The 26,078-nt window shown below is 42.2% G+C and overlaps 2 protein-coding genes across 13 annotated transcripts in view; one reads left to right on the top strand and one right to left on the bottom strand.

The window, feature by feature from the left end:
- Nucleotides 1–1,784: 1,784 nt before the first annotated feature.
- On the bottom strand, nt 1,785–4,517 carry SKIDA1 (SKI/DACH domain containing 1). Its single transcript, XM_063098744.1, has one exon. It carries the CDS (start codon nt 4,515–4,517, stop codon nt 1,785–1,787), a length of 2,733 nt encoding a protein of 910 aa, XP_062954814.1.
- A 16,689-nt stretch (nt 4,518–21,206) lies between these two features.
- The window catches only part of MLLT10 (MLLT10 histone lysine methyltransferase DOT1L cofactor), a 223,698-nt gene continuing 218,826 nt past the window's right edge, over nt 21,207–26,078 (top strand). For 11 of the 12 annotated variants that reach the window (XR_010023857.1, XR_010023858.1, XR_010023859.1 and 8 more), the window contains exons 1-3: nt 21,208–21,277; nt 21,421–21,580; nt 24,591–24,670. Coding sequence is in view for 9 of the 12 variants with exons in the window: in XM_063099794.1 (XP_062955864.1) it covers nt 21,421–21,580; nt 24,591–24,670 (240 nt within the window). In the remaining 3 variants the exon portion in view is untranslated. Of the gene's footprint in view, nt 21,278–21,420; nt 21,581–24,590; nt 24,671–26,078 lie in introns of all 12 variants that reach the window. The other variant, XM_063099795.1, reaches the window with a different exon arrangement.

Raw genomic sequence — 26,078 nt, forward strand, 5'->3', positions numbered from 1 at the left:
AACAGACTGAATTTCCATGAAAAATAGTGACAAATTCACGCAGTAAACATTTCATTGGTGTTTTGTTTTGCTTTGTGATTTATGATCTATAGATGCAACCTCTTAGATTTAAGATAGCAAGGATGTGAGATACATAATTTGTCAGACTGAGGGTGGTGGTCCAAAAATTATTAGATTCAACTTTCATTAAAATAACTTATCTCTGCTTCATTTTCTTAAATCTGAAACTTTTCATACTTGATTTATAGCAAGTTTGTAAAGTTTTGTTGCTATTTAGGAAGAAATCCACCAGTGTTTTGCACAGAACCTGACTGGCCTCCTCACATAGTATTACAACAAAACACTACACCCAATAAATGCATTTCTTTCAGGCAAAAACATTACAAGTGAAAATGTCAACAAAACCATCCATTACTGTTAAACGTTCTTCAATTTGGAATAAGTAGAAATGTATGGAACCAGGAATTTTAAACAGTGTTTTTAATTGAAAATAAAGCTAAAGCATGCTTTTCAACAGTGCAAATTTCCATAATTTTGATTTACTGCTTCCATCATCACAACACAGTACACCAGCATGGCCCTTACCAAGGGCTAGACCCTAGCCATTTGCATGTTGAACTACTTTGATTTTAAGTGCAAATATAGATAGTCACCTCTGATTGTCACTTGCAGTAGAAACTCTCCTGCTCTATACACAGGATGGTCTGAAAACAGAAGTTTAGAGAGATGCAGAAAAAGTGTAAGATAATAAAATCTAAGTGCCTGAGTTCTGGTACCAAAAAGCCCTGAAATAACTGTTATTTTTCTTCTGGGGTATTAAAACTCCAACTCCTCATTTTCTTTTTCTTGGTTGTATTTACTGCTCTGTCACTATGAAGAGTTAGACCACAAAATATCCTGCTATTAAGAGAAATATTTTAATTGTTTTGCAAGTTTGAAGAGTCATGTCCAGACCACAAGATAAGCAGGACAATAGTAAGAGTCACCTTATTTGAAACCTTTGGGTGAGAAAACAAAAAGGACTTTTCCAATTGCAAGGAGTGGCTGTAAAAGTAAGATCACACACACCCTTTACCAAAATAAAAATAAAAATAAAAACATCCCATATTTATTTTACCCAGTATATATGAGGCAGCTTTTACCAGCATTCAATCAGGATTCACACCCCAACCTTTCCACTAAAAAAAAAAAAAAAAAAAGTTAAGTGCAACTACTCTTGGAGAGGGAATGAGGGGAGTAAAAATAAGATACCCCACAAACAAGATCTCCAGAAAATAACATTTTGGGCTCAGAAACTTCTTGCTACCTCACTGTGTAACCATGTAACCTCACAAACTTTCACTGAATTAACAGTTACACTTTCAGGTCTGAAATCTAGTGCATAAACTTAATGGCTCATTGTAATATTTATTATTCAACCTTTTGACATTTATTTGTAGCAGTTGAATTGAGGTACCGGGTGCATTATTAGCATTGAAACAGTAAAGTGTTCCAGCTCTACCGTAATAACTGAGTTTTACTTGAGTCTTTAGCCTGAAGTAGTCTGTGGAATGTAAACCAACCCTTCTCCCACCCCGCCCCCACCCTACTCCAAAAAAAAAAAAAAAAAAAAAACCACAAAAACCCGCAATGGAAAAAAAGTAATCCGATTTCTGTCTTCAAAATGCCATAAACCAGGACTCCAAAGGGGGTGTAACACATTAATGGACTTGTACAAACCATCCTGTGCAGTTTACAACAAAAGGAAGGTAATACGGTTCAAGAAAATATCTTCCAAAACACTTTTATGAATTAAATTTCCTGAATTTGTGACTAGGTGGAAGAGGTATTGCAGAACCGCCCAGCTGCCATTTCCATATAGGATGGGCCTTGTGAGGAGGTTGGGAATCCTTAGTGGTGTTTAAGGAATACGCTGGCCACAAATCCCCATCCTTCCCAATAATGAGTGATGGTGGACAAGGAAAATTTGCCATGAAATTAAATGGCCTTTTCACTGCTGATGCTACATTGCTGGCTACCTTTTTGCGTCTGTTTATAACTGTAAAATCATCCAGTGTTCCTTCATGTGTCTCAGTTTTACCTGTAGGACGAGGGCTTCTAGCTGATTTCAAATTTGGTTTGACTGGAGGTGTCTGAAGGACAGGACGCTTTCCCAGTACTAGTGTCCGGTAATTTTTTCTCACCCTGGCACCAAATTTATATTCCCCATCCTCAGGTTTTGGAGAACCTAAAGTGCATGAAAGGCCCTGACTCTGAGCCAGTAGATTTAAGGAAGGAGTCTCTTTTCCAGGGCATGCAAAACCTTCCTTGGCTGTGGTTAACAAGGCGTCATCCTCTTTACTTTCAGTCACACTGTAAAACTCACCCTTTGTATCATTGCACTCGCACTTTAGCTTATTTGTAATAAGGTCAGGTTCATATTCTTCATTAGCACTACTGTCTTCTACTTTGATTTTTATATTGTGCAGAAATGGCAATGTCTTTTCGCCTGTGTCAGTGCACGGATTCTCGGCTTTAGTTGCTGCTGCTGCTGCTGCATCCACTTCAGGATCAGTTTGCGAAGAGGGCAAATCCGTAGCAAATTCAGGACAATGAGGGATTTTGGAATCTTTTTCTGAATTTGCTGCTGCTCCTGAAGAATCGTTATTTAAGAACCTAGCAGCTAGTGTGTTGTTATCTGCACAGTGTGTAGTAGGAGTTGCTTGTAGGCATTTCCTAGCCTCTCGGAGTATTCTTTGTTGTGGAAATGCATTGTTTGTCTTTGGGCTAGGTGAAGAGGCCCCCTCTGCCAGGCAGTTAATTGTCAGGTCAGTTCTCTTTACAGTACTGGAAATTTCAGAGTGTGGGAATGTGATCTCAGATACCCTATCGTTCCTTATCTCTGTGAAACAACTCCCCAGGCTGGCCGGGCAGTACACCGGAGACGCTTTGGGGGCCCAGCTCTGCAGATTCCACTCCTCCGGCGACTCCGCTTTGACACTACTCTTGAGGTCGGGAAGTCTGCCGGCATCCTCGAAAGCAGCGGGTTTGGTTGCAGCGGCGGCGGAGGCCAGATGGTACAAGAAGTTGGCCTGCGCCTGCACGCTGGGAGGCTTGCAGAAGCTGGTGCGCCTGAAACGGATGCTCTGCACTGACACTTGGCTGGAGCCGGAGCTGGAGTCCGACTCCGTGGACGAGTCCTCCTCCTCCGAGCTGACTTCACTGGAATCCGAGGCCCCACTGCCCCCCTCCTCCTCTTCCTCCTCCTCTCCCTCCTCCTCCTCCTCTCCCTCCTCCTCCTCTTCCTCGGAGGACACAGAGTTGCTGGAGCTGGACAAACTGGAGCCAAAATCCGAGTCGTTGGCTGCATGGTCCGAGTAGGAGCTGGACTCGGAGTCGCTGCTGCAGCTCTCGGGAAAGCTGCCCAGATGGGGTGGCGGCCGGTGGTGGTGAGGGGGGTGGTGGTTCTGCGGCGGCGGCTGGGCCCGGTGGTGGTGGTGGTGGTGGTGGTGATGGTGGTGGTGGTGGTGGTGGTGGTGGGGAGGCGGGCAGAAGCCGTTGACCAGGTGAAACCTCTCCAGGCAAGTGGCCCCGGCAGCTGCCGCCGCCGCCGCCGCGGCCGCCGCCGCCGCCTTGGCTTTGTAGGACCTGGGCAGCAGCAGCAGGCGCCGGGCGCCGGCGTGGGGCGCGAGCAGGCAGTCCTTGGCGCCCCCGCGCTTACGCTTGCAGCGGTAGGTCAGGCTCACCGGGCCTCCGGCGCCCGCCGCCACCTTGGGCTGGGGCCCGGCCGCCGACGCCTGGTAGTAGGCGGCGGCGGCGGCGGCGGCGGCGGCGGCAGCGGCGGCGGCGGCGGCGGCAGCAGCGGCGGCCGGGTGCTTGCTGCACAGCAGGCTCCGAAAATAAGCAGGGTCCGAGTGGAAAGCCACGTAGTTTCCCTGGAGCGGGGCAGTTTCATAGTTTAGAGGGGGTTTGCAAGGCGAGCGCACGATTTCCGGGTAGTGCGAGCCCGGGTATTTGCTAAAAATCTGAGGTAGATGGGCGGCGGGGCGCGCGGCGGCGGCGCCCGGGCGCGGGGACTGCGCGCTGATTGGCAGGGGCCGCGCGGCTCCGCTCAGGCCCCGCCAAAGTTGGTGCTTGTCCTTCCAAAAAGCCGGGCGGGGGCTGGCGGCGGCGGCGCGCTCTGGCGGCGGCGCCTTTGTGGCCAGGGCCCGGCCGGCCCTCCTGCGCTTGGTCTTGAGGACTCGCTCGGTTTTGCAGGAGGTGTAGAGCGCTTCCACGTCTTCCCGGGAGATGAGTGTGCATTTGGCGGCGTGGAAGGCGATGCTGTTGATTGCCTTGAGTTTCCGCAACTCCTCCAGATCGCAGTGGTGTTTTTTCACTTTCAGATGATCCATGCGCTTGTGCACGGTCGTCCTCGGGATGTTTTTCAGCAGATCCGTGAAGACTTGGGAGAGGGCAAACATTTGCTTTCCTTTAATGATGAGGTAGCCGAGCCTCACGCCATCCACCTCGTCAAAACCTGACTTCAGGTCTCCCATCTCGGGCACTAAATGATCCCCACCATTTGCAGTAAATATATACGTGACGCATACATACACATGTATGTATGTTAATCCTCCGCCAGATGCTGCGTGTGTCTCAAGGCATCCTGCTAATAAAATAACAAAGACTGTTATTCCCGGCGAAGGGAGTGCCAAACTCTAGGCGAAATTATTGTGGGGGAAAGCCCCCATGAAATTACACTGACTTGATTCTTGCTTTTTTTTTTTTTTTTTGGTTTTCTTTTTTTTAAAAAAGAGGGAAAAAACCATCCGGTTTCTGATCTGCCAGTGTGTTGATCTAAGTCCCCGATGCAGATCAGTACCTGGGCCCCTCTATTCCTTCCTTCTCCATTGGAGCACTATGATAATGGAATGTGAAGGGGGAAAGAGAAAAGAAATGCAGCTGCTATTCCCGCCGCTGCTTTAGCTACAAATAAAATGACAGAGTGAAGTGAGCTCGTCCGGAGACACCTTCATCAATTAATTCCCCTAAAGCCAGCGCTGATTGGACACTCCTGACAGGTGATGCAATAAAAATTGATATTCCACCCCTTCCCCCCAAAATCTCCCACTAATTAGCATACCCTTATACTGCCACCTCCCCTCCCAAAGTAAATAATACAGTCGGTATATAAATCTTTCCATTAAACTATCGGAGCTCAGAAACAGCCTGACTCACAGACTTCATCAGAAGCAGTGTGTGTATGCTTAAAAAAAAAAAAAAAAAAAAAAAAAAAAACACCGTATATTCGCCTTTAAAGAAATATTGCCTATTTTTGCTTTATTTGCATTTTACCGATTCAGCTATTATTACAAAGAAAAGCATTTTTAAAACATTATCAAGCCTAAATAGATATACACTACCCCCTTTTCCTTCGGAAAATAGAGCTTAAGCGAAAATGTGCAGAATAGCCTGGTATTTCACCTATTGGAGTGGGGAAGGAGAGGGGCTGGAAGCTCCAAAGTTAAAACCCGCGCGGTGAACCAGCCCAGCATAGACTTACGTTTAGAATTTCTCTCGATTTTCCGTTTTCCCCCCCCTGAAGTGCCTTTTTACAACCAGAAACAAAGTTATTTGACCAAGGAAGCAGTTCAAGGCTCCAGCTCCGAAACACTGCAACAATTCAACTGGATTTCGGTTCTCTACTGGGGGGTGGGGTGGAGAGGAGGTAGTTTCACGTCAGACCCATAACAAAGCATAGATAAGCCAGAAATGTGTACACTTCACAATTAACCAGGCTGGATTGGAGGCAGGATCGTCCTGGAGTCCCCAGCACAGCCTTTGCCAGGGTCCTTTTCACAACAGGTCAGAATTCCAGGGAGCGGATTTCTTCCTTCTGCAACAACGGAAAGAAAATGTAAAACGCCCAAGGTGCTTCCACAGGTTTTTTGGGTTTTTTTTTTTTTTTAACGTAGTAACGATGAAAAGAAAGTGCTGATGTACGATGCAGACTATTTTAGTGGTCTGTGATGCTTTTTGTTGGTAGTTTAGGTGAAGCTACCACAACTCCCATTTTTTCCATGAAAGCCAAGCATCTGCTTTAACAAAATCACTTTGGATGAATATCAATATGGTTTAACCTCTTCTTAGTCAAATTAAAGCATATTTTGATGTTGTTCTCAAAGATATCCAAAATATTGCCAAATGAGAGCAAAAGTCTTCCCAGTTCCATTACCACGATCCCAAGGCGGTTTGCTGGCTGCTTTGCAAAATTCGGCGAAATCTTCTTAACTGTTTGGTGTTTGCAACTACAGTATAAATGCAACCCAGGTATTTACATGTTTCCTTGTTCCTCCAAAAATAGACACATCCGTGTGGTTTAAAGAATAAACGGATATTTCTGAGCCTTCAAGAAAAAATTGTACAATAATTTCTTCTTTCACATTCAAAAGTTCCGGCTTCCCGTGCCCTAGTCTGGCTAACACCAGTAGGTATGGCTCAGGAAAAAAAAAAAAAAAAAAGATAAAAACAAGAATCAGACATACAAAAAGATAGTTTGCTTGACAGGATGAAATCTCGGCCATAGTTCCCCACCCCCACCTTCATCTCTCTTGTAATTTCCCAGGAATTTTAAAGAGAATTGGGAATTTCAAGAAGTGCATCCGGAAATTAAGGAAGTCTATTTAAGAGAGTCTGTAACTCAGGAGGTTGGGATTTGAAAAGTCAGCCCTGGACTACTGTTGCACTCAGCACAGATGTAATCGCCGCTCTTCAACTTAATCAATGTGTGTACAAACCACGATGTCTAGTTTTTGCCTTTGAAATCTAAGGCTAGCATTTCCATCCAAGAAATCAGAGCTACAGCAAATTACATTTTTGTCCCTTGAATGAGAGAAGGATCATTGAATGGATCTCGTGATATTTCAGGCTTTAAACGTAACCGAGAGGCAGCAATGAACAATGCCTCGTCACAGCTAATACCATCTTCCGAGTTGGCTTTCTTTTGCATCTGGATCTATCACACCGCGTTTTTCTCTTTCACTTTCACAGGAGGCAAAATGCACAAGGTTTAAGCAGAAAGCGAAGTTTCCAGGAAAAGCAGATGCTGATGTTTGTTTTTTAAAGTAGAATGACCAGAGTCTTTCTATTGCCAGCGACAATACTGTCGTTTTAAAATTCCTCCTGATGCACTTATATACTGCCAGCCCTCTCCCTCCCCCCCACCCCCGCCCATTCCCCTCCCCCAGCTTTAAGATTTAGACCAAAGAGTCAAACAGCCAAGAAATAGTAAACTCAGAAAAAACCTTTGAGAAGACATTACAAAAGGTTGGCTAGAGCTTCCTTTTTCTTTTTCTTTCTGTCTTTTTTTTTTTTTTTTTTTTTTGCCAGGTAGTTTTAGTTGTTCTCCATTCCTGTTCAGATTTACACACACAGAGTACTATCTTCCTGCACATAGCAACATGATTTAGTAACCATCTCAAAATCACCTTCTTTTCCTCTCCCTCTCTTTCCACCTTTAAAATACTGGCAGTATAGGTGGTTTTGAAAACTAGTAGAATATTAAGTGTTTTTTAAAACTAAAGGTATAATCTGTTGGGTCAAATAGAGAAAAACAAAGGCCAAGGGATTTGGGAAATGTTTCTATATATACTATTTATGCAAGTATCTCTGTATGTGCACTCAGACACCTTTACACTTATACATTTTTAATACTCCTATTACACATCCTTCTTCTTGAGTAATACATTCTTTTGTTCCTTTAACTTCCCTATGATTGTGTATGTGTGTTTGTTAAGGCTCCAGCATTCAAGCTTACGTGCATGCACACACACACACACACACACACACACACACACACACACGCACACACACAGAATGTGACAGACAGCTTTCTTGTGGCCATCAGCACACGTTGCATATCCGGGGTCTTCTCCAGGCACATTGGGGGTCGATCCCGATAAAAAGATCTAGCAGAGGCCCCTGAGCGCTCACACATGAAAGGCAGGGGACTTTAAGATGGATTTGCATGCACACCGGGGATTTCGATCAATAGCTACCAACATTTATGGCTTAGATTATTAATGCGAAAGCTGGCCAAAAGAATGGGGATGAAAAATTAAAGGTGTCTGTTATCAATTATGCTTAAAGTTATGCAATAATTTACTTACTTTGCCTGGATGTGCAGATCCAGATGTATAAAGTACTCTTCTTCAAAAGCCAGGAGGTTTCTTTGATAAATTTGTTGACCATGTCAGCCGCCTCTACAATCAAAGACGAACCCAATTCAGATGATGGACTGTATTCAAATTCTTTTTTAAGAAAAGATATATCAACTTCTATGTTTCTCAAATGCTTGTACATATGTGGGTGGATACGCCCAAATTAACATTTATGTACATATCCATCTCTGAGGGTCTAGGGAATTGTTGTGAATTTAGGCATATATATGATATGCATTGAGTTTGTAAATTAAATGTGATTACTTAGTGAGGAATGCATAATCTACACACTATCATCAAAAGTATTTTAGCTTTGAAAACAAAGCTGCTTGTTAAAGGAAAATCCTCTATGGCAAATACAGATTGAAATATATTCTTAATGTCCAGTTACTTTTGCATTTGTTATAAAAAATCAGCACTTTCAGTTTTTAAAGTGATAGGCCATGAAGATATGAACATATTTGTCTCTACTTTTCCCATATGAATGTACTAAATTTACGTTCAGATGCTCTATTTTGACTTATTTTCACTGTATTTTATGTTTAAATACCATTGCAATTCAGTCTGACCTCTTTCCTCTGGAGCAAAGTAATGCACACGGCATTTACAGTCTTTTAAATGGTTAGCTGGGAAATGCAACAGCAATTTGCAGGAGAAGTGTACTAATGGGGAAAGTTCTTTTGAAAACCTGAAGGAAAACCTAAGAGTACTTTTGCATTTCTACACTACTGTCATATAATTAAACTATTGAAGAGCATTAAAATAATCCTTTTCCTTCCAAGCTCTCACCCATACATACATAATTTAAATGAGGATCTCTCTCTCTCACACACACACACAAACACACACATACACACATACCACCTAACTCTTCACCATACACATTTGTTTTAGTGATTGCTGGGCACATTTTCTTCAAAGTGAATTCAGACAGAAATGAGTAAGGAACATCACAAAGGCCTCAACAATGTAAGTATACTGGTTAGAAGAATAAAAGAAGCCCCTCGTACTGTTAACTAAAACTATAATATTTACAACATAAAGCCTAAAAAAAGTAATAATTTAAAGTCTCATATGGTAGGACAATAAAATCTCAACAGTTCCTTAGCTAAATTTATCTAATATCACACCTTCTGTGCTTTTTGGGAGGGGAAAATGGGAACAGAGGAGGAGGAAATGGCTAAATTGAGGAACAACTTTAATTATAACTTAGTATATTTTCCTTAATTTTTTTCTTTTTGTCTCATCCAAACAAATCAGGGCAAGTCTCCAAAAGGGCCCATCCTTCTGTTCTTAGGCATTTAAAAATCCTCTCTTTAACAGAAGTTTGGGACACAGAGTATATGCCATGTTGTCTACTGACCCATAATCAAAATGCAGTGACCTTCTACCCTTTTTTTGCCCCCTGACCTATCTTGAATTCAATGCAGCCTTTATAAATTTGCAAATCCTTGGAGGTAAAGGGGTTTTTGTGAAGCTTTGTTCTAAAAAGGTCCTAAGAGCATGCTTTCTAAATTAGACAAAGGTAAAGCAATAAACCCTAGTGGATGAGATTTTATACAGGTGAGCGATAGGCAAATCTTCAGATAACACGTATTGCAAGCTAAAAAGCAGTTATAACCATAGGAGATAAGGAGGTTATGGATTGCATCAAATTAGAGTATGATACAAATCACTTTCATGATATAAGAAATGGTTAGGCCACAATCTTCCTGCTCTTCTCATCTCAAGGGCTGTGGGGGACCCTAGTGACCAAGGAAGGAATGGGGGTTGGGGGAGAGCAGAAAAGAGAGAGGAGAGGGAGGCGGAAGGCAAAAAAAGAAAGGAGTGAGACCTGATCTGAATCTGCAGGCACATTCTGTTATCTTTCCTGTTATCAGCCAGTTTAAAGGACACCATAATTATGATGGTGATAAAACAATGCCTGCTTATGTGTGCTGAATAAATAAAGAATGTTTACAGCTCACGAATCTTTTAATTCCAATTAAATGCTATCAAAGAAAAGCCACTTTTCCTACTGCAACCGCCTTTCCCCCCAATTATCTTGTTTTGTTGCAATATTTTCCTATGAGACACAAGGACATTTCACAATTGATCCTGAATGCAGGAAAATAAAAAATCAGAGAAAGCAGAGTTCAACCTTCATATATTAAATAATACACAAACATCCAGAACCACAATTTATTTAGGTTGCTCAAGTTTTTATTTATTTTACACAAGGACCCAAAAATGTAGAAACTGAAGTGATGACACTAAATGTTGAGGCCTACCTACAGGCTGCTGCAGCCATACTGAAAGCCTGAGCACCCACAAGGCAAGAGAGGACAGATAAGCCATGAGGAGCTTGATGGTCTCTGGGAAGGGAATCCTCTGGTTCTGTTCCCCTGGCTTCAGCCCAAATCCTTCTAGGAGCACTGGAGCCAATCACTGTCTTCCATTGCTGCAGCTACTGGGAACACAAAAAAAGCGGGAGATCAAAAAATAAAAATAAAAATAAATCGCAAGTTTGCATTTATGGATACACAAGTATCATTTCAAATTCATGACATCAGCAAATCACATCATAATCAGATTTCAGCTAGGTTTGGCCAGTAATGCCCATCAGACTGGGCACTAAACACTGACAGTATCACATTCTAACCAGGAAATTTGCTCTTTTATTTTGGAATCACCGAGTGAAAATTAAGTCTTTTAACTTTGAAAAGCTTACTTTTCACTTCTGGGGCCAATTTTTACACTAATAAATTTCACATAAACACCTCTTTTTACGCCACTCCACAATATTTTAATCCAAACTTCTGTTTTCTTCCTTTCTCAGTTGCAGTAGTGTTTTGTTTGTGTTTTTAAAAAATACATGGCACAACAAACGTTATGGAAAACGCACTCATTCGGTTAAATGCCGATACAAACCTGCCTTTTACTCCAAGTAGCGCATTGCTAAGCATAAACTTCTGGAAAAAACCAAAAACCAAAAAACTTTCCTTGAAGAAATATCTAATATTTCCTGGCAAATATTATTTAGTGATGTGGTGCAAAAATACAATGGTGAAACAATTTCAGGGTATTTGTAAGTTTTCTGGAGAGCTGCAGACCCCTTTCCTTTTGAAAGTTTAGACCTCCAATACCCTCAATTCTACTGGCAGAATTAGGATGGACTTAGAGGGTCCTAAACGTGACCGATTCACTAAGGCGGGGGGCTACAGCTTGCAGCAACGTGCTCGGCAACTTAATCCTACGCTAAAAGAGGGCAGAGAGAGAAAAAGAATGGAATACAAACTCTCCCAACATTCGTAGTTACTTTCAAGGTGGACTGTGTATTTTAAGGCTCATGGGAACGTCTGGTTTTTGGAGCAAAAAGAAGAGAAGGTAAGTGTTTGTCCTTGTATCCACCAGTTCGTAGAGAAACAATGAAAGAACAAAGGGAACCACTTCCCCATCTGAACATTTTTTGTATCTCCCTCCGTTTTAAGCCCAAAAGCTTGCGAAGGGATTTGCTTTACTCTACCTTAAGTAGTGGTTGCTAGGCTTGTTGAACTAAGAATGAGAAAAAAGTTGAGAGGCAGTGCAAATATAGACTAAATAATAATAATAAAGGTTTGCAGTGGCGAATCTCCACAGCGCCAGTCGCAGCAACTTGCAGAAGTTGCTAAATGCATGAAGGCAAAGCCCGAGAAACAACCTTTGCATACCAGATTTCGAACTCAGTCAATAGCCTTTCTTGATGTTCGAAGTGGTTTCTGAACACAAAATTGTAGGTCCTCTCTATGGGAAGAGATTGGTGTGCTATTTAGGTCGAAAAATGATCTCTATTGCTATCTGGAAAAGAATTTTTAAAAAGGAAAGGGACTCAAGCATTGACGCTACTGTTAAAGAGGAAATGGCAGCGGTGACTGAGAAAGGAGAGGGATTCGGATTTAAATGTATGTTCTTTGGGGTAAGCTGGTTATCAGCAAGTCTGCCTTTGTGGGTCTGGGTGGCTGAATAAGTGACCGAGCGCCACCGGCATTATATAAATGGATTGGTGTGTGGGGGGAAGCCCCCAAAGCCGTCGAGCACGTGAAACAAGATTTTTTACTGCCCCCCAAGCGGCGACCAAGCCCCCTTCCACCCCACCCCAACTCAAAATCCGTATATTACCTGCCCTGTTACAGTGACACATGTTTATGTTTATAGTCCTGGTTTGTAGTAGTGTCAAGAGCCGCAGCAAGAGGAGGGGGAGGAGAGAGGAGAGGGAGGAGTAACTGCAACCACCCCCACTTGTTGTTAAAGCAAATTTACTGCGTTATTGCAATCCCTGTACGGGGGGCTGCGAAGCGAGTTGAGAGAAAGGGTAGAGTTAGGCTGTGTGTCGGGGATGGAATGGGGGTGGGGTTAGGAGATCCGCGATGGAGCTTCTCTCTCCAGCAGCCCTGGGAGAACAGCTCGGTCAATAGGGGAGCATGCTGGCGCGGTCGAAAACAAAAAGGTTCCTCCTGCTTGCTGCGTTCACGTGGGGGGACTCTGCACGCGGGGCTCCAGGGCCCTGACCTCTGACCCCGGCTCCTCTCCGCGCTCTCCCGGTGCCGCGCGGCCACTTTTTACCCAGGATCCCTCGCGCGGGCCGCGCTCGTGCCGAGCTCGAGTCCTTCCTAATCCTCCATTCCCCGATTTCCATCCCCTCCCCGCCCCGCCGCCAGCCCCCGGGGGAGGATTCTCCGGCAGGGAACCCCCGCCCCACCCCCCACGCCGAGAGCCCCGGAGGAGGCGGCCGCAGTGAGCCGGGCGGGGCAGGGAGTGCAGCGCCGGGCCTCCCCTGGCGGGCCGGGCCTGCGGGGGAGGGGACTGGAAGGAGAGGGGCCGAGGGGAGGGGGCCCGGCTTCCCCGCGGCCGGCCCAGCCGAGGCCTGGACCTGTTGACTGCCATTGGTCCGTCTCGTCCCGCGCCCTCTCCCTGCCCGCGGCAGCCCCAGCCCTTCGGCTGCATCGTGGGCAGGAAATGGGGATGGCTGTTCTCTCCGCCTCCCTCCAACTTTCTTTTTTTCTTGGGGGGATGAGAAAGCCAAGTCAACTCGGCCGCTTGACCCATCCTTTCTCAGAAAGTCTCGTCATGAGATCGGCCCCACCGCCCTCCCAGCCCCCACTATTTAAGATCTCCTCCCCTCCGTCGAGCTGCTCCCCTGCCCGGAGCCCGAAGGCCTCGGCGCCCCCGCCCTGCCCGGCGTCGTCCCCAGCGAATTGTGTCGCTTTTCTGCCCTGGAAGCTCCCTCGTCCACGTTCCACTTTTTTCCCCGTCCCAGGAGGCGTAAGATAAAACCTCTGATGTACTGCGTGCTGCCGGACACATTCTCTGTCCTCCCGTCAGATGGCTCTCGATGGAGAGTTTAAAATAACTATCAAAAGGAGGAAATAAAAAGAGGGGGTAATTCTGTGGGGGGTTTGAGACGACATCCATGCGTTAATTTTTTTTTTTTTTTAATGCGAGAGGTAGTTAGGGTGAAAGGTTTTCTTATACGTGCTGTATTTTCCTTCTCAATCTGGGGTTTCCCGAGGAATCTTTTCCGGAGGGAATTAGCAAATCAGCATTCAGGTGGAAGTGAGACTTCTCAACTACTTCTGAAAATAAAGGGAGAAATTGTAAAATACGATCGGAAAATAGCGGGAAGGTGGCCGCAGCGAAAGCTGGAGTCGCCGGAGGAAGCGTTCGGGGTCGGAGTCGGGGAGAGAAGGGCGGCCAGGCCGGGGAGGGGAAGGAGGCGCGCGGGCGGCGGCGGCGGGGCGAGCGCCGGGCCGGGCTGCGGGAGGAAGGCGCGGCGAGGCGGCCGAACGCGAAGACGCCGACTGGGAGGGCCGGGTGGGCGGGGGCCGGGCGCGAGGCCTGCGCAGCGGAGGAAGCGGGACCCGGCTTCTGGAGCCCGTCCGCCCCCATTGTTCGGCCCTGGGGCTGCAGGTTGCCGGGCGCGTCCCGACCGAGGGAGGGGTCCCGCGGCCCACCCCGATCCCCGCCCGGCCGAGCGCGCCTCGCCGAACTCCAGAGCTCGGGCCGGGTAGGCGCGACAAGTTTTATGATGTGGCTCGGCCGGCCAGCGAGGGGTTCCCAACTAAAGATCTCGTAGAAAAGAGGCTTTACAACGTGCCACTAAATTGAAGGAAGCTGGGAGTGCCTGCAACTCACACATTCAAAAAAAAGAAAGCAGCACAGATATGTTTATAAAGGGATAATTAGATAAGAGACAAATGTGAACTTTTTTTTTTTTTGGATGCATGAAGTTAGAGCAGATGATATAATATTGGAAATATCGTTGAACGTATGGATTCGAAAATGAATGTTAGGATTCAAAGGAGTTCGGAAAAGCACGTTTTGCTGTCCTATTTGTTATACCTCAGCTCTTTGTTGCACACAAGAAGTCTAGTTTTAAAAGGAAGGGCTCAGCTAGCTCTAACAAAAACGAGCTTGATTCTTAACCTGAAATGCACTGTCAAAATAATAGTGAATTTCAGAAGGGAAAAACGTTTAATTTGTTTTTAAACCACGTTTCGGAAACAAATAATTGCAACCCACCTACGAAACTGCCTGTTTTCCTTTGTGAGGCATATGGAAAAATATTTCTGGCAAACGTCACAGTTTTAAAAAATGAAGATTTCCAACAAGTGCTTGCGAGTCTTGTAGACCTAAGTCATCGTGCGTGAAAGCTAATGAAGAAATAATTTCAATCCAGTGGCCCAAACCTTACTAGGGCAAGGAGTAATTTCGACTTAGATTTATAATAGACTTTGCGGAAATTCCTTCTAAAATACTTATTACTAGTTTGTGTATTTTGCAGCACTATTTCTCAAGGTGGATTTTTAAAAACCAATTATAATTGATCTCTAATGGAATATTATATTTACACGTCATCATGAAAACATCATTTGACAAGAGTTTTGAATTACAAGAAAGAAGTTAACAGATGATGTTCATAAATAGCATCTGTTTGAAAAGACCCCTTGAGTCAGTTAAAGGTAGAGATGGTGGTGATTTTGCATTTGAAATGCTACAGAAGTTGTTTGCATTTTAACACTTTCATTTTACGGATCTTCTAAAACTTGCATTTCCTCATGGAAATCACTCAGTCATTTGGACATATAGGGAGAATTTCTCACGTAAGAAATCATTTGAGGCACAACTATGGAAAGGTTTGAAGAGAAAAAAAATTGATGCTGAAAATTAAGTATTTTCAATCTCTTCATTTCATTCCACATTCATCCTCTCATAGTCCTCCCCCCAACTTGGGTTCAATTTACATTTTTAATTTATAAGTCTTTGAATATTTAGAGTAGCTTTACAAGTTTATCTGTTAAGTAGTTGATAGTACAAGGTGATTCTTTTTACATCTTTTACTGTTTCAGGTATTTTTTGTTTCACATAAAGTAAAAAAATTTGTTACAAGTCATGATATACTTGTGAGAAAAACAACAAATGGGCGAAAAAAAGGGCACGAATGGGGGTGGGGATGGAGAGGGACATGGAGCCTTCCTGGTCATTCTTTGTGATACCTTTCTTTAATTTCATGTCATCATATTTTCCTCTTCTGCTTGCACTAGAGATCATTGCTTTTTTAATTGGGTGAAGTGCCACCATATAAAAATTACCTACGTTCTGGCTCTCAAGCTCCAGAGTAAAGTAAGACTGACAAAAAGTGATCTGAGGCTTGTGTGTTTAATTCGCCAGGAATGTTAAGCTTCATAAGGTTCACCCTATGGGGTCATGTTGGTCCTTGGCACTGTTACTGTACAATTTCAAGGGGTAAATATACACATTATAGATTTTAAAAATGTAAGATGTATTAAACAAACAGTTTATTAATTGAAGGAATAAAAAAATGAATTTGTCAACCTCATTCTTTCTGGGATACAATGCACTTAATTAACATATTCTTGGGCTTGTTTCTGGATTTGGTAAGCAGTGGCCCCTTTTGGAGAAGAAAACATTTAAATCTTAAAAAATGACCTTCTTTGATCCAAATAGTATTTAGCAATTCAGTTTAATTTCTTTCTTTTTTTCCATCCAAGATATGTTTCATTTCTTTAAAGGTTCAATTCCATTTCAAAAACTGATTTTCCTCTTTTCCATGTCCACAATCTTTTCACTTAAATAATCTTATTGTATCCTTTAAACAGACATCTAAATATGTCACTTTAATCACAGTTTAATTGTAACCAAGATGGAAATCTTCAGCGTCAGTAAAAAATGGGATCAAGGAACTTACGCTCTTTCTTACGTTATATTGGTGATACCCTGTAAAGTCGAAGTGTGACATCTTCCAGTATTGTACCCCAGGAAAAAAATAGTTCAAGTCTGAAATGTTATGAGATTTGTTTAACACCTCAAAGATCTAAAGGCATCTTTTAGATATTATATTTCCAGCAATAATTACAGGATGTTTTACCAAAAAAAAAAAAAAAAAACCCCAAAACAAAAAAAACCCCCCAGCCAACCAATATTAGTTTTATAGCTCTGAAAGGAATATCTCTAAAGCCAAACACAAGATTAACCAAAGAAAACCCTTTAAAATAATTATTAGGTATTGATTCTTAAATTTAGATTACACACAATTTAAATTTCAGAACTACCTAACTAAACTTTGCAAAAATGAAGCTTATCTAACAATAATATAAATTATGATTGATTCTGAGTTAGATTATGTTTTGTAATAAAATGATGACCTTTAAATGAGAATGTGGTTAACATTTGAGGACTATTTTTTAAATGTAGACGATTCTAAACTACCTGGTAAATAAAAACTCTTCACCTGTATTAATTTCAACTCTTGAGAATCTTTAAAGAATCAATTTATCTGAAAATTTCTGTTAATCATTACTTAGAAATTTTAGTTTAATTATATATACAAAATAAAGTCTTGCTGAAGAATAAAGCTGAGTGCAATTAGCTTTTAAACACCAATATTATACATTATTTATTGTTGGCCTACTAAGTACAAGACACTTGCTAGGTGTAATGGTGAGTGAAAAAAAAAATCACCCACTAAGATTAACAAGCTTCATTAAATAGAATTTTGCAAAAGTCATGAACAGAATCTCCATTCAAAACGTAACTGAAATGAATATACCTTTTTATGAAGTATCAAATAATACTCCTGACAGGGATGCCATGTGTGGGTTTGTTTCTATAGACACAATCCTCACTTATGGTGAGATAAGTAACAAAAATAGTTTTAGAAATACCTAGATATTTTAATCATACTAGCATAAATATATGGCTCATAATAAATTTTTCACATAAAAGGTAAAAACTCTTGGGTAGAAAATGAGCAAAACAAAGTTTTATTCAGAGATTACTTTATGTAAAAGAGGAAATATCTGAAAGTCTGTACAGGTCATAATAAATTGCCTTTTGAGTTTTCAAATAATTTATTTAGAAACAAGATTATAGGTTCTAATAAAGTTTAATAGATGCATGAATTCTAATTGCTTTTTGTTGAAAAAACTTAGTATCAGTGCCAATACAGAATTTTAAACACTGTGGAAATCAAGAATCTGAGTTGAGGAAAGTGTGTATCTAGTCTTAGCATTATAGAAATATACCTCAATTTCTATACCTCATTATAGAAATATACCCCAACAATGGATATAATAGACTAAATATAATACACAGAAACAGAAAAGAAAGAATAAAACTTTAATAAGGAGATAAATATGAGTGTACTAACCTTAAACCAAATGTGGTTTTAAATAATTCTTTCATAGTGTCTATTATGTAAATGATTATGGAAAAGCAAATACAAAAATTTTGTGCCTAGGTTAAGGAATAAAGAAAATTAGAAGAAGATATATTACCCATAGAGCAAAAATACATTTTTCCATTATAGTAGGGTTAGAGGTTACATCATAAAATACTTTACTTGAGTTTTTTGTGGTTTGCCTGAGATGATTAGAGAAATAGATGAGCCAGTACTGAGTTAGCTGCTGTTATGTGAAGAAGCATATTAGAAACAACAGGCTTTTGTTTTATTCTACAGGTACTAGATATTTTTTTCAAAGGATATTTTGAGAAGGTGGAATCAGATTTAAAGGATAACATTATTTTAAGGTTGAAATTGACCTTTTCTGTAAAGTTATTCTATAAATCCCATGGTAATTTTTTGTTTTTTTACCTTGTATTTTTGAAAACTTACCGGAACTTTAACAATTCTGGCAATTTAATTATAAGTTTTATCCATTCGGAGGTATGAGATTAGCATATTTAGCATATATGAATATTAGCATATTCATATAAGGCAATATATATGTATCTGACAAAGGACAAATACAACTTTCTCACTGATATATTCCCTATATCCAAAACAGTCCCTGGCACACAGTAAATGTTCAATAAATATTTATTGAATAAATAATTAACTATATTCGAACTGTTTTATACTGTCTGCTATTCTTCCTTTTCACTTAATATTTTATAGAAATATACTAAATATTATACTTCAGATATATAATGTAAGAAGTTTGATATGTTACATAGTTAAAATGACCTATTTACACCTGTTATGTTTTTTCTTATAATTTTCACACTTGACATATAATACATTAAAAATCAGTTATAAATAATTTGAATTATATTTTGTCACCGTTTATGAATATATCTAATAACAAAATTTCTGCTTCAAATTCTGTTATTTATATACAGGCCTGTAATGAAATAGTGTAGTGTATTTTCCCTGTTGTTCTAAATTCCAAAACCTGTTACTAATGATTAATTTTTTTGTTTTGTTTCGGAAATAGCATACATTTCTTTTATTAAGTGTAACAGAATAGGGTAAGGTACCCATCCTTCTTTACATATAAATTAATTCCATCACAAGAATTAAGCTCCAATGCATTACAAATAAAATGAATGTATTTTTAAATAATTTAGTGCATTAAGGCTTGACTGCAGTGTTTGGGAAGGGAAGTTTCCCATTGATTTTAACCCCAAATTACTCCACATTAGGAGTCTAAGCAGGAATTGAATATTGAACTGGTATCCTTTGTATAAAGGTGAAGATAAAATATAGTTAATATGCACAAAATAGTATACTTTAGTTTGAAGACCATTTTAGTTTTATAAATTTCAAAGACATTTTAAGAACATAATTATTATATGTCCAGAAATTTATTGTTGCCATATCCCCCCAAATAATTTACATTTTATAAGTGTATAATTTTGTAGTCACCTTTTCTAAATGCGCTAATATAGTTAAAAGAGAAATGCCATTTTTGTGTCCTTCGTGTACATTTTCTCCCTATCTTATACTTTAGATTTCCATTACTGTAGGTATCTCATTTAGCTTTTAAAACGTTTGAATCTATTTCCCGATATATACTTACATTGTATTATATCTACCATCATTCTTAAATAGATTTCTAGCAGTTAATATGAAATAGGAAAAGCAGCCACGCTCTCATTTTTTTCCTTTATGAGAACATTTGTAATGCTTTTAAAGCTTAAACCATTATATTATCTTTTGGCAACTGACTAGGAAAACTTGTGTTCCTCCATCCTTTAGCACCGTGTGAGTGCATTTTCCAGATCATCACATACTGCTAATTTCTGATAAACCACCATTTTGGACCTGCAAGTTATTAACCAAAAGCCATGAATTCGCCTTGTAAGCATTTTAACAATCTATCCATAATCGCTGGTCATTTAAACAATCTATCCATAGTTCCCGTTTCAGGCTAAACTTTTATAATTAGACACTTTTTGCTTAAAATCAATATTGGGCTTACATGGACATATAAGGGATAGGACAACAATGGAAGATTTTACAACTCAAAATTGCTCAGTATCCACCTAATTAATCTATTCAGATAGGCCTAATCCATTTTCTATCTGTATGTGAGGAGAGAGCTTCCATCTTTCTGCCGCTTAAATGACCTCACATTTCCAAGTGTAAATTTGGAGAAAAGAGCCAGATCAGAGGAATACTCAACCAAAACTGGACTCCACTGTCTGATGGTGTTAATTATCTTTTGGTGACTGACTAGGAGAGCTTGTGCTCCTTCATCCTTTAGTGTCCTGTAACTACATTTTCCAGATCATCACATTATATTGTTAATTCCTGATAAATAACCATTTGTATCCCTACAGAGCAAGCTCAGGGTAGCCTTGGTGTTCCCTCTCCGAATATAACCCTAATACAGGCTTTTGACCTTCAGTCTGTGATGCACTTTCACTTGTCACTGTGGCCAATGCAGTGCGTAAGAGTGCGGCAGATTTGGTAGCACTTCATTGGGTGAACTTTGGGAAGAGTCCAGGATGTGAATTTAATGGGTGGAGAAGCTGAGGCAGTACTGTGAAGTTAGCGCGGCTAACTGCAGGAAGCCATGCTTCATTACACCCTTCATGGAAGCTGGCATACTCGCCCAACCCTTGTTACCCACCAGCCAGTTCTTGAGAAAAAGGCCGTCAGGTAGGTTCCCAGGGCAGGGAGATGCACCCGGGGAGACCCCTCCAACTACTCTGATAAAACTGCCCCCCCCAACTCCCGGCTGCGATCGTCCACCTCCCCTCGCTGCCCCCAAGGCCTCTTCCCGACTTGCACACACAGTCCGCGCGCCCGCCGCGGCCCCAATGTCCCCGCCCCCGAGTGCGCGCCCCCGGGCCCTCCCGTTGGCTCGTTCTGGCCTCAGCGCGCCGCCGGCCCCCCGCGCCCCCACCTCCAGCACACCTCGACGACGGCGAGCGCCGCGGGGGAAGGGAAGGGGCCCCGGAGGGAAGCCAGGGAAGCCGGCCGGGCGCGGCGGCGAGCACGCAAGCACGCCTCGCCTCTCCCAAGCCTCCTCCCGCACGCCGGCCGCAGGGCGGGCGCGCACGCCGAGTGACGCTCGGAGGAGGAAGCGTAGCCCCTTTCCCCTCCCTCGCTGCCCCGGGCCCAGCGGGAGCCCCCCCAGTGCGCCTGTGCGGAGGCCTACTTGATTATGTGTCCCCTCTCCCGGCGCCCGCGTTAGCGGCCGGGTGGAGGTGGGGAGAGAAGACGACGAGGAGGCGGAGGCGGAGGAGGCGGAGGAGGGGAGGTGGGGGGAGTCAGCAAGGACATGGCTCCTGACTCCTGTGCGGAACGTGAGTGACTGAGCGGCAAAGCCCGAGTGAGCGAGCGAGCGGCCGAGTGGCGGGCGGGGGCCGGGGGCGCCGGGGGCGCCGGGGAGGGAGCGGGGCGCGGGGGGCTGTGCGGGGGAAACACTGATTGGCTTGCATGTGTTTTTTAATGGTCCCCCCAACTCCCTCTTAGATGGTCTCTAGCGACCGGCCCGTGTCACTGGAGGACGAGGTCTCCCATAGTATGAAGGAGATGATTGGAGGCTGTTGCGTTTGCTCAGACGAGAGAGGCTGGGCCGAGAACCCGCTGGTTTATTGCGACGGGCACGGCTGCAGCGTCGCGGTGCATCAAGGTAAACACCCAACCGCCCGCCGGGCCGAACCGGCCTGCTCCCAACCGTCACCGCTTCCCCCACCTTGGCATCAACTGCCAGTGCTGCGCCCCTCCCCCCGCCCCCGCCGCGGCCGCTGGAGGGACTCGGAGGGTCCTCCGCGGGGCGAGGGGGTGTGGGCTGTGCATGTGGGAGAAAGTGCGTGTGGCCTGGGCTGTCATGTGATTCTGCTCTCACTCTCTCAAGTGTCATTTGGCGGCTGCCGCCTGCGCCCGGGGCCAGGGGCTGGAGACTTTGGGAGGCGGCGGTTGTGAAGGGTGGCGCCCTCCCTTCCCCCCGGGTGGGGGCGGGGCAGGGGGAGCGTGCGCCCCTCCTTGGGGTCGCCGTGGCCGTGGGTTTGGGAGCGTGGAACCCCCTCCCCCTCCCCTGCCTGCTCCTGTCTGCCGCAGTGTGTCTGGAGACTTCCTGTGGGTTGGAGACGGCCTCGGGAACGCGACTCGCTGCGCTGGGGAGGCGGGGGAGGGGCGGGGTGGCCTTGCCTCTTTAGATTAGGGAGGGAAGGCGGTCTCTGCTGCACCCCAAGCTTTCTGGCGGAGACCCTACTGCTACCCGCCCACTGGGAGCTTCCTGCGGAGAAGACGGCGGAAGGCCAGTCCTGCTGATGCGGGAGTATCTGGGCTGAGCTGCCCCGGTCTGGTGAAGGCTCTTTAGTGGCTGCATCAGGCCACCTTCTCAGCCTGTGTGACTGGAGAGAAGAGGAGGTGCCACCAAGTGATTTGGGGGAGCCTCTTAGTTTATTTCTGGGTATTTCCATTTGGTGAGTGTTTTGAATACACACAAAAGCCGAGGGTACTAGGCCGCAGACGTTTCTGACTTTTTTCGTTTCATGGGGTGAGGAATTAAGGCCTAAACAATCTAGATGATTTTTTGGTGGTTCCCTGTTTATTCACCATCCTGCTGCCCTTCCTGTTTCTGAATCTGACGTTGAATGATGGCATATGTTTAGTAGTGTATTGGAAGGGACACTTTAAAGAAGAGGAAGGAAAATCTCAACATAATGTGCATTCTTTAAAGAGTGGAATATCACAACTGGAAAGGGAGACTTAGATGCAGTGGTGATGATTCTGAGATAGTGAATTTACTTAACCTGAGAATGCTGTTATTACCAGTTTCTTTTAAAGAAGAGCAAAGTTGCACATCTTCATTTTTTATGGCATGAAATCAATGTGTGTCAAAACTAAATGCTGATTTAGGACTAATATATAACTGGTATATAATATTTTTATTGCAGTGTTTGTTGGCATTTGTGAAGATATTTCTAATGAATTGAATGATAAATTATCAAATTTTGATAAGTAGTCTCTATCTCCCAATTTAGGAAATGTTTATTTAAATCTTAAGGTTTCTTTTCTAGAAGTACTTCCAAATAAAAATATGTTTTTGTACACTGATGCTATGTTTTGGACGCTGATGCTGTATTTCTTGGCTGATAGAACATTTTTACTCTGACACATTTACAAATGTTTAAAAGGGATTATAAGTTTAGTTTTTGGAGTTTTAAGAAGTTCTACTAACTTTAATATTCTTTAAGTGCATCCCAATATTCCAGATATTTTCATGTTTCCAATCAGCAAGCTCATGTGAGAATATCAATTGGATATTAGTGTTTTTAGATAGTTCGAAATTTCTCAATTTTGAGCTAATTAAACACTAATACTAAAAACCAACTTTTATTTGTTTATTTGGGCAGCTGGCTGGTATGGGGATCCAAACCCTTGGTGTTACAGCACCACATTGTAACAAGTGAACTAACCAGCCAAAAGTCATTTTTTAAAAATAAGTTTTTTTAAAGATGACTGGTAAGGGAATCTTAACCCTTGACTTGGTGTTGTCAGCACCACGCTCTCCCAAGTGAGCTAACCGGACATCCCTATATAGGGATCTGAACCTGTGGCCTTGGTGTTATCAGCACCACACTCTCCCGAGTGAGCCACGGGCCAGCCCCCAAAATCAATTTTTAAACATGATGCTGTGAATTAGATATGTGATATATACTCAGATTACTTGTTGGAGTATTCACATTATGTATTTAGAAATAAACATGTTTTCCTTTTTTTTTCTTTTGCGGCTGGTGGGTATGGAGATAACCCTTGACCCTAGTGTTATAGCACTGTGTTCTAACCAACTGAGCTAACTGTCCTGCCTTAGAAGTAAACCCGCATTTTCATATAGTAGTTTTAATGAGTCATAATTCATATACCATACAGTTCACCCATTGAAAGTGTACAACTCAGTGGTTTTTAGTATATGCACAGAGTTGTATAGCTATTTCCACAGTCAATTTCAGATCCTTTTCATCACCCTAACAGGAAACCTTGGACCCTTTAGCAGTCACTCCCTCTTTCTCTCTAACTTTATCCCGTCTCTAGGCAACTGCTAATCAATCTACTTTCTGTTTATGGGTTTGCCTATTCTGGACATTTCATATAAATGGGAACATTTCACTTTAACATTACATTTCATTTTCTGTATTCTGTTACTTATTTTGCAAGGTGATTGGAACTGTTTTCATTAGACTTATCTAAAATTCTTATTATTTAAACTATAGGGTATAGGAATGAATTAATGAATTTTTAAATTATTCTGTGCAAAACCTTTTTCTAATTTGTTAAATTTTACATGTTATTCTTATAATAGAAAAGTAATTAAAATTTATAACATTTAGACTTATTCAGTTGAAGTAACACAAAAGAGTTGCATTTTGAAATTTTTATTAAAATGTTATACAATTTTAATTTTTAATTAAATAGGCTATGTAGGGTAAACAAGACATCAGATGTTTTAATGCTCTGTGAAGGGTAGTTTACTTGAATAGTTTGAGAGGTAGTTTTAGTTTTTTTAGGTTTTTTGGGGGGGGGGGGCTGGCCAGTAACAGGATCTTAACTGAGGGGTAGTTAGTTTCATAGGGCTTTGAAAAAGGTATTTGATCTTCCATAATCTTAACATTTCAAAACATTTTATTTTCCAACAGCTTGCTATGGCATTGTTCAGGTACCCACTGGACCTTGGTTTTGCAGGAAATGTGAATCTCAGGAGAGAGCAGCCAGAGTGGTAAGGACTGTTTATCAAAAGCATTAAATATGTCATTGAGTAGCTTAGGATACTACACTCATGTTCAAATATTATAACTAAAGAGAGAATTTGGGCCAAATATTGACTTGGATTTTTAAATAGATTTTTTAAAATCTGAAAAGCAAATTGAACCAAATAAGTATATGTTGATGGATACTTTGAAAACACGAAAATGTTGTCATATTTGGGCTATTGACTGTGACTTCAGAATCAAGAAAGTCTGAGTGGTTTGAAGATTACATTGACTAATAATAGTTGGAATATAATGTCAGTAGAAATGTAGGGAAGTTATATTGATAATTTTGCAAGGTTTTGTTTAATGAAAAAAACAGACAAGAATTTTAGCTACTATCATATCCTTTTTATTCAATCTGCACATGTATAGGTAAACTTTAAACACTCACTATTTTCAGATGTTCAGTCTATTTGGCAAAGCAACATAAAAATCTTCCTTTTTTACTTGGTTGGCTACCTTCTTTGTGAACGCTTTTGTAAACCTCCTGTAAGAATGAGGGAGGTATGTTTATTCTTTGTGCTCCCAAATTTTTCCAGTTGAACTTCTGGAAATATCAGGAAGAAATGACTAATCTTCATTAGTCATTTAAAAGTATTCGATTTGCGATATGATAGTTTCTTCTTTTCGTGTTGACTAGAAGGTGGAAAACAAACATTTTAAGTTCTCTAGCTAGTTGTATAACAAAAGCAGAAACTTATTTTTACCTGGGCAATTTTTGATCAGTAAAAAATAGGCCAATTCGCCTGTATAGGATTGTGAGTCTCAGAGCAATATTTTTATTGTTCTGTTGATATGTCGTGATTGCATGTGAGAATGCACCGTAGCAGAATTACAGCTATTCTAGCATTAGGATAATGAGACTTAGCAAATGGAGGATGAAATCAATTGTAAAAATTTTAGGACCTGATGAAGTACGTATAGGTCTACTCTTTGACTTTTTTCTCCTTGTAGCATGTTATGGTTTGGGTTTGATAGGTCACCAAGCAAAGGTATCTGTCCTTTAATTTATTAGTAGACACTGACAGTGAGGTGAGGCTGTTCCAGGTGTATATCACAGTAGACTCAAGGCCTGAAAAGAAAAGAAAATAGGATGATGGTGGGTAGCAGGAGAGGGAGGGTAAAGAGATGAGTAGGGATTGGTAGAAGGCCAGTATCATTTGCCTCAAATGCCACTTGCCTTTTTTTATTCCTTTATCTTCTGTAGGAACATGGTCAAGGGGTCAAGATGAATAAAGTAGTTATTTTAAAAGGTATATTGGGGGACACGTTTTATTTCAACTTTATTTGGTGGCATGTGGAGGCATTAAAGGTTTTAAAAAAGAGGCACAAGCGCCTCTGAATTTCTGTAGTGCACAGTCATAAGGTGGGGTC

Source organism: Cynocephalus volans, chromosome 6 (assembly GCF_027409185.1).
Source record: "Cynocephalus volans isolate mCynVol1 chromosome 6, mCynVol1.pri, whole genome shotgun sequence".
In the NCBI taxonomy this organism is placed as follows: Eukaryota; Metazoa; Chordata; class Mammalia; order Dermoptera; family Cynocephalidae; genus Cynocephalus; species Cynocephalus volans.